Source organism: Leopardus geoffroyi, chromosome B3 (assembly GCF_018350155.1).
Source record: "Leopardus geoffroyi isolate Oge1 chromosome B3, O.geoffroyi_Oge1_pat1.0, whole genome shotgun sequence".
Lineage (NCBI taxonomy): Eukaryota > Metazoa > Chordata > Mammalia > Carnivora > Felidae > Leopardus > Leopardus geoffroyi.
The window spans coordinates 73,088,803-73,097,830 of NC_059337.1; the positions used below are offsets into that span (position 1 = coordinate 73,088,803).

Consider the following 9,028-nt stretch of genomic DNA (forward strand, 5'->3'; position numbering starts at 1 on the left):
TTTCTTCAGCCCCTCCCTGCCCTCTGCATCAGGGGGCCAGTTTGTGCACCATGATCAGAGTCCCCAGATTTGTCTCTCCTGATAACGTTTCAGAGTTCTCCCATCACAGAAGAAACTGCATCATCATAAAAATAATTTATCATAGCCAACCTGGGACTTTTTGTTGAAAGCCTTGGTTGTCTTCAAGGACAAGGAGCAAAAATGTAAAGAAGTAATGCTTAGAAAGGGCATATGTTCTAGTTAAACTCCCAGGTTCTGAAAACAATTACTCATTCACTCACTCACTGATCAATTCATTCATTTATTTGACCAATATTGAGCTTCTACTATTTGACAGACCTGTATAGTATCTGAAGCCTAGTGAATATCTATTCAAAAAACTGTGACCAGATACACAAGGCCTGCAGGCTCAGGGAATGGAGAGACAGATCTGGTGTTGAGCAGTGTGTGACTGTGATTTATTTAGCTTCTCTGATCATTAGTTCTCTCATCTGTAAAGCAAGAATGACAATAATATTAACATCTACTTTTTATAGCTTTATGGATTAATGTATGCAAAGCCTCTGGTTCAATGCCCAACCCTTAGTATGCCTCAGGAAATACTAGCTATTGCCATTATTATTAATTTCTTTTGATTTAACTGAGGGCAGCATGTGTTTTATAAACCAGAACTTCTCTCTTCTAGTGACTAAGTCAATAAAAATTATAGGAAATGCTCAAAGTTCACTTCCTACCCATGGTAGGGTGCCACTCTGTTTTATTTTGTTTTGTTTCTTCTTCCAGTGCAGAAATAATCGTGTGTCTTGGCATATCTAAGATAAGGAAGATTCCTACATGGAATCACATGTACTTGTATATTCATACTGCTAAGGACCCAGCAGATTTAGTGAGTCTCATACCTCAAAGAGAAATCACGGCTAAAATGAGAAAGTCCCCAAAGTCAAAAGGAGGGATATGCAAACACTGGTACAAGTTGGCAGCCTTAACCCTCACATGTGCTGTGTGGCACTCCCAAGACAGGGCAGGTCTTGGGGCACAACCAATCCACAATCCTTTTTCCATGGAGAAATTGTGGACTCACTTAGAGCAGCCATGATCTGTGCCTCCACCTTGATGCCTGAGATGTTATTACTCTCTGGGAAGCAAAATGACGGTTTAAACCTCTGGTTGGTTTTGTAATTTCTCTTAATTCTCATTTTATTAATTGAATTCAATGCTGTTTCTACTCATTCTAATAAAAGCTTTGTTTAAATATAAAAAAGAAAGCCTTGGATTTTCAGGAAGAACCATTGGAGACTCAGTGACCCAGACAAGGGACCTCTCTTAAGGGATACACCTAACATTGAACGGCACGTACCAAGCCAGTGACTCCCCTTTCCTCTTTCGGTATGTCCAATATCCCAGAGAGGCCCTACACTGCCTTCTCTGATGCATCAGGAAAAATGAAGAGAAAGATCACAAGGTTTTCAGGTCCATCAGGTTAGGAGCAGAACTTTCTTCCAGCTACAGAAATCCTACATCTAAGTGGCAGGCAGAACTGGGTACTTTGTGTTCCTAACGACATAAAGAGAAGGACCAAAGGAGCAGCTAAACACAAATCCCAAGAGGGCACAGCAGGGGCTGGTTGTGTGCAGTCATGGGTGAGCAACTTTCTTTTCCCTTGACACAGAGCCCTGGAATGTGGGGACATTTCTGGGAAGGTGGACAAACCTTATGTTTGGCTATCCCAAGTAAGAACCATTGTGAGACTGCTTTTTGGAAACGGGGAAAGAAAAGATTTATCACAACCCTGCCCAAGCCAGGCAGGAAACAAATTATTGTTTAATGTTGGCTCATTGATCAAACCTACAAGCCTAGCAACGCCGTAAAGGAAGTTTCTTTACCATCAGTTATTTTAAAATATGCGCCATGTGATTTTCTGATAATATCCTTGTAATTAAAATGTCCATATAAATCAATAACAAAAGTGTTAAGATGAAAAGTACAGCATAGGGAATATAATCAATAATATTGTAATAACTTTGTATGATGACATTGCTATGTTGTACAGCTGAAACTAATATAACATTGTATGTCAACTATACTTCAATAATTGTTTCAGAAACCATTAATATCCTGGGGGGGGTGGGGTGTGTGAAAATGCACTTCACAAAAAGAAGTACAAATGGCCAGTCAATTTATAAAGAGGTATACAAATTCTTAGCCATCAAAGAAACACAAAAAATTACAATGTGATTCATTTTTCCATCTATCAAAATAGTGAAGATTATGTACACACACACACACACACACACACACACACACGATCATGGAATTCCTTCTTATTCCTTCTCTGTTATTCCAAGGACCTCCCCCAACCTCTCCCCAAATGGGTACCACAAGTCTTGAACCACCCACTCTATAATCAGAAATTAAGACTGCAAATGCTCAATTCTTAAGCCCAATCACATCTAGCCTCAGTGCAGGCTTATGTACCCAAAGAACAAAGTATCCAGTTTTGAGAAACTAGATTAAATGATGTCAGGGCTGAGGAAGAAAGGACAGGGAAAAAAAAGCAATCAAGGAAAAGAGAACAATGTTAAGTGCACAAACCATTTTGTAGGAAGGACAACTTCAATAAAGTTGCACCAACTTTCAGGTCCAGGTGAGAAAGGGATGAATGTACCATTGGCATAGCCCTCTCCCAGGAGAGCAAGCCAAAAAATATCTTGCATTACTGCATTTTCAATACAAAGTTTTGCAAATGTGAAATAGAGTGATAACAGGAGCAAACAATAGACAGCCCTGAAAAGTTATTCTTCCTGTACTGTAGTGTCAAATTTTACAAATTTGAATGCTAAAGCCTTTAGTAATACAATTATAATAATAATTAAATTTTGAATACAAAATTGGGTTTATTCTTGTACTACTGAAGTTAATTCTACTTTGTTGATGTTCAGGTTCACCTTTAGCTTTGGCCTAACATCTCAGTGTTGAGCATCTGACCAAAACGTGTTTCCAGTGCACAATATCTTAGGGAAATAATGGGAGGTATGGATGAAATTCACGTAAGCATACATTTATCAGCATTGTTTATAAACACTGGGCAAAAATGGAAACTACTTTATCTACAATACTGATATAGTTGTGATGTCTAAGTTCTAGTGGAAGTTATTCTCCCTCAGAATATGTATCCTAGAAACAACAGATTTATTAGAGGTGTAGTAACTCCCCTTGCACCAAAGAACCAACTTATACCCAGCTGGTCCCTTAAGATGAGGACAGTAGTGAGAAGAGCAGATTTTTGAATCAAAAAGACTATTTTATAATTTGTTCATTAACTTGTCACACAGAGGCGCTGTTGCCAACACTATCATCATTTATGCATGAATTCTGAGCACAGCTGTGATCCCCTTGTATCTCCATTTCAATAGTGATCCCTCCTTCTGGTAGACCAAACACACTGGCAATGAACTCTTCTCTGGGCTCTCTCATTCTGATCTTAATGTTTGGTAAGTACATTTTACTGAAATGGGTTTTTTTTTATTATTTTTTTTTTATTTCAAAATAATGAAAACTTTCTCTAAAAGATAGAACTCTGGTCAAATTCGTGAAAGAAGCCCTTTGTTTTTTCCTTACAGGAGGAACCAGTGGCAATTCCGTCAAACAGACAGACCAAATTACTGCCTTGGAAGGAGCATCTGTGACCATGAATTGCACGTACACATCCACACAGTACCCTACTCTTTTCTGGTATGTCCAATACCCCAACAAAGCTCTGCAATTTCTTCAGAAAGAGACGATGGAAAACAGCAAGAACTTTGGAGGCAGAAATATTAAAGACAAAACCTCCCCTATCACGAAATCCTCAGTCCAGGTACAAGACTCAGCGGTGTACTACTGTCTTCTGAGAGATACACACAGTGCCAAGGGCGTGGGAGGACCTGTACAAAAACCTCAGGGGCCCAGGCAAGGTATGCAGCGAGCCTGGGAACCCCAAGCTGAGGAACCTTGTTCTCTCTCACAGTCCTGTTGGGACATTGTTGGAAGATAAATAAAAACAAAATCAGCTGCAACTGCCTCTAATTCCAGGGGGTTCTTTAACTGAAAAAGACATGTGGGGAAAGGGAAATTATTCCATCAGGCAGAATAATTTTTGAACTGGAAAGAGAAAATGGGAAAGGATAAGTGAAAAGATACAAAGAAAAGATTTAGATGCTTTCAATATAATCAAGTCTTCTGGATCATTTAAATTAATTTCTAAAACACAAAAAAGAATTTTCAGGCATCGTTTGAGAGGTATTGGGCAAAATCTTTGAAAGCCTAAGGGGAATGAAGGAAATCTCAAACCTATAAACAAGGAAGAAATGGATTGATATCCAGCAACAACGTTTTCAAGCATATTATTAACAGATAATGTGTGTGCTCTTAGAAAATAATGCAGGAAACATTATGAGCTAGAATGAATACCCTAAAGATATTTTTTAAACAAACCTGCTGAATTCAAGTTACTTCTCTAGACTAAAACTGGCTCAAATGTTTGCAAGACATTTGACTACTTTGTTTCTCATTAGATCATTAGGAAAATAAGTAATATCATACATCACTCATTGAGTGATCTATTTATCACAGGCCCTATTGTACTATCAATAATAATAATAGCTAGCATTTATCAAATGCCCAACATGTATGACGTACTGTTTTAAATGCATCACATAAATTCATTCATTTAATCTTCCCTACAACCCCATGAAGCAGGCTCAGTTATTAGTCCCCAGGAAACTAAGGTACAGAGAAATAGCCTAACTTGTCCACAAACAGAATTAGGAAGAGAGCTGGCATAGAAATACAGGTAGATTAGACCAAAACCTGTACTCTTAACTGCTGAACTTTGTTAACTCCCAGTGTTATCAGCAATTTTTACCACAAACCACAAATTTGGTGCTGTTATCCCCATTTTATAGGAAACTGAAGACTAGAGCATTTTGATAACTTCTCAAAACCCAGCACCTAGCAAGTGGCAGGGCTAAGACTCATACTGAGGTCTATTAGGCTCTCCAAATCATATCCACTTTTCATGTTGCCGCTCTGCGTAATGCTACAGTCCATGGTCCTCAGCTGAAAGAATGGCCTATATAAAGATTCAATTGGGAACACCATCTCTATTGTTGTTTCACATGATTTTATCCTTCGTCTTACTGGTTCATATTCACTTTATGTGAATTCACATAAGCTGTGCCCGTCAAATAGGCAAACAGCACAATACTGAGATAGGTAGTTAATATGTTAGGTGATATTAGATGAAATGAAAGAGCCAAAATAAAATTTTATGGGGATAACTGTGTGTTTCTGCATGTAGTTTTATCAAAATCTATTCCGATACATACGAAGGGGAACCATGGATGGACAGTACTTTTTGTGAAAATGATTTGGGCATGTAATTTGCTCAACTTAACTAGAAGAAAAAGAGATTTGCTGAAAGGATACGGAGGAGTCTCATAAAATCTATTTGTGAAAAATACAGCTGAGCCTCACAAGAAGGATATCATCAATTGCTTATTCTTTCTGAATCTACTTTTCTCTGAATATATAATCAGCTCTCCTCTTAGGAGACTAGATTCCATGGTAAGCCTGTTAGTTTCTATTCCACAATAACCTGAGTTTGAACATACCCAGCTTTGCCAAGGGATGATTGGCTCAAACTCCATGGGGTTTTATAGCTCTAGTGACTAACACTATCTAACAACCGTTTGTATACCCATAGTCCAAATTCATAACCCCAGTGTTTACCCAGATCCAATAAGCTACAGCCAGGGAAAGGTCACTTAATACAAATATGACCTCTAGATATGTTCCTTAAGGAGCACCTCTGATGGAGGGGCTAGCAAGGAGTCCCCAAATTAAAAAATGACTTCAAGCTCAAAATAATTCAACAGAGTGATAAAACTACTGAAACAATCAAGGGAACAATCATAGATGAATGGAAACCAGATGAATAAAATGATACTGTGGCAGGATAACATTTGAAACATATTTGGTCACTCATGGACAAAAATGAAAGATTAAGACTAGGAAAGGAGACTGATGGACAAAAATGAAAGATTAAGACTAGGAAAGGAGACTGAAATCATATGACACGGAGAAACAGGGCTGTCACGTGAAGAAATCAGAGATATTTATAAGAAATGCCTTTAAAAAACAGAACAGAATAGTCCTTGGGTTTTTTAGGAAGGTATAAAGTGGCACAGACAGGTTGTCATCTACTCTACTTGATCTGGAACTGCCAACTGAAGCCAAAGATTCATCAGACTTTTCTTCCCCACCTTACCCCTCCCCACCCCCCACAGCTCCAGCCCCAGTCCCACCCCCACCCCGGGACTCCCAGCTGGGGGAGGCTAACTTTGGTTCTAGATTTGTCTTGGTTTTTTTCAGAGTACTTGACCTACATAACAAATGACTGTGCATCTAGCCACTAGGTGGCAATGTGGGCATTTTAAAGATCGTGAACGGCTCATTGTACGGGTAGCCCTATAAATAGTGCAAATATGTACATTTGTGCTGTCTCTGATGGGCTGGGGATCCCATTTGATTTCTAAAGTAACTGTGCAGAAGTCATAATAATAAAAGATTCCTTTGACCAACTAACATATATTCCAAATCCTATAACAGAGACCGTGTGAGCCTTAGCTGCTGTAATAATGGTGAAGACCCAGCAAGTTTTGTTGGCTACTCTGTGGTTTCAGTTCATCTGTAAGTTGGGGAGTTTGGGCATATGGGAAGAGGAAGCCTAAGTGGATATCTTTTAAAGATTCTGAGGAGGGGAGATAAGGGGACTCTGAGTGGCTAACCCAGAGGACCCTCTGGGAAATGTATAAAGGAAAACGTTTTGGAGAAATGTTACAATAATAGTAATATTCTGTGTTTGACCATGTCTTTGAGAATAGGGGCAAGTGGCAAAAATGGAGTGGAACAGAGTCCCCAGTCCCTGACTGCCCAGGAAGGCAATTTTGTCACAATCAACTGCAGTTTCTCAGTAGGAATGACCGCTTTGCACTGGTTGCAACAGAATCCTGGAGGAGGTATTGTCTCCTTGTTTATACTGAGCCTCGAGATGAAGAAGAAAGGAAGAATAAGAGCCACAATAAACACAGAGGAACTTCACAGCTCTCTGTACATCACAGCCTCCCAGCCCAGAGACTCTGCCATCTACCTCTGTGCTGTGGAGACACAGTGCTCCACCGTCATCTGGAGCCTGTACCCAAACTCTGAAGCTCAAAGGCATCATTTCCCCTCATTCTTGTCTTTCTAAACGTGTCTGTCTCTCTCCTTGGGCAGATGATGTCAGTTTTTTTAAGTTTTTTTTTAAATGAAATATTTTCTAAACCACCTCTAAAATGTAAAGCATCATCACCAAGTATTTTAACCAAAACGACACGTGATCTATTATATTGGAAGTAGAATATACAGACTCTGGAGCTAAATAGCCAAGGTACAAAAATACTGATTCTGCCACTTAACTCACTGGGATGATCTTGGCTAAGTTACTCTTTCTCAGTTTTTCCTCAGCTATAAAAAAGAGAAAACAGTGTATCTAACTCCTACGTGTGGGAATTATACAAGGTAATACATGCAATACATGTAAAGTGCTTAAAACAATCCCCAGCACATAGTTAGTATTATGTAAGTGGTAACTCTCATTAGTATTAGGTTTAGATGTACCATGAGTTTGCCAATACTCACTGATGGGTCTAATACCTTAAATCTTTGGAGAGATAAATGAAGATAAATAACAAGCACCTAATAATACTTAGAGTTTCCAAGTTATTTACTAATAATGCCCAGTAGTCATCAGACTTTAAAAATTGTATTAGGAAAAACATAGAGCGGTTTTAGAAAATCTAGTAGAAGGATGACACTACAGTTTAGTTTCTGTATGGAGATAGACAGGTAAGAGCAGTCATGGGGAAGTTCAGTGCCTTCCTTTGGAGAAAATGCAGGTTCTAATTTTCTCACCTGGAAATCCCTAATGGAAACTGGCATTTATAAAAATTCATGAAAGAGGGGCACCTGGGTGGCTCAGTTGGTTGAGCATCTGACTCTTGATTTTGGCTCAGGTAATGATCTTACGGTCATGGGATTGAACCCTGTGTTGGGCCCTGTGCTGGGCATGAAGCCTGTTTAAGATTCTCTCTCTCTTTTCCCCTCTGTCCCTCTCCTCTCTCTCTCTTTAAAAAAAAAAAAAACCCAAAAAATTCATGAAATGAAATATCAACCAGTGGGTCTCAATCACTGGTTCTCCACCTTTCTTTCACCAAGGATTCCTTACATCATTCTTTCCCATCCACTGGAATTCTTATGCTGAAACATACTATTGTTATCATTGTTCTTGTAACTTACAAAATTAATTGCATATATTAACATACAACTAAGTCTTTTTCTTTTAAAGTTAAAGTTTTTTTTAAATCAAACTACTACCTGCGTATATCTAAAAAGTCATTAGTGCTACAAATGTCTGTTCCCCTATTCCTCCACCCAAAAAAACAGCAATACCATGCTCTACTCCCACTTTCCAAACCAAGTCCACTTCAACAATTTCTAAATTATATGTTTTTCTCTTGATTGATCAATATTAGGCATGATCTATTTACCTCCTTTTATGGTAACACACTACCACTCTCACCTTCTTAACACAGTTATATCACAATACGGAGTTAAATCAGTAGTCAGTACAGATATGATTACGACTATGTAAATATTGTCACTTTCCTATCAACCTGAGTATTATGATTACATTTCCTTTCTGGTACCATTTGTGTTTAGCTAATCATTACTTCATTTTTTTCCATTTATTCTATATCAATTTCCTGGTTTTTTTCTAAGTTCTTCAGCAGAGTTCTAAAAATACTTGTTAATGGGGGCACCTAGGTGGCTCAGTCAGTTGAACATTTGACTCTGGATTTCGGCTCACATCATGATCCAGGGGCAACCCCAGGGTCATGGGATCAAGTCCCGTATTGAGCCTCAGGTCAAGCCCTGCACTGAGCCCAAT

At 38.7% G+C, this 9,028-nt stretch overlaps 1 gene segment (V, D, J or C); it reads left to right on the forward strand.

Moving 5' to 3' along the window:
• The first annotated feature begins 6,563 nt into the window (after positions 1-6,563).
• On the forward strand, positions 6,564-7,288 carry LOC123583703. The segment is given in 2 exon segments: positions 6,564-6,729; positions 6,924-7,288. Coding segments are annotated over 2 exon segments (417 nt in total).
• Positions 7,289-9,028: the final 1,740 nt, after the last annotated feature.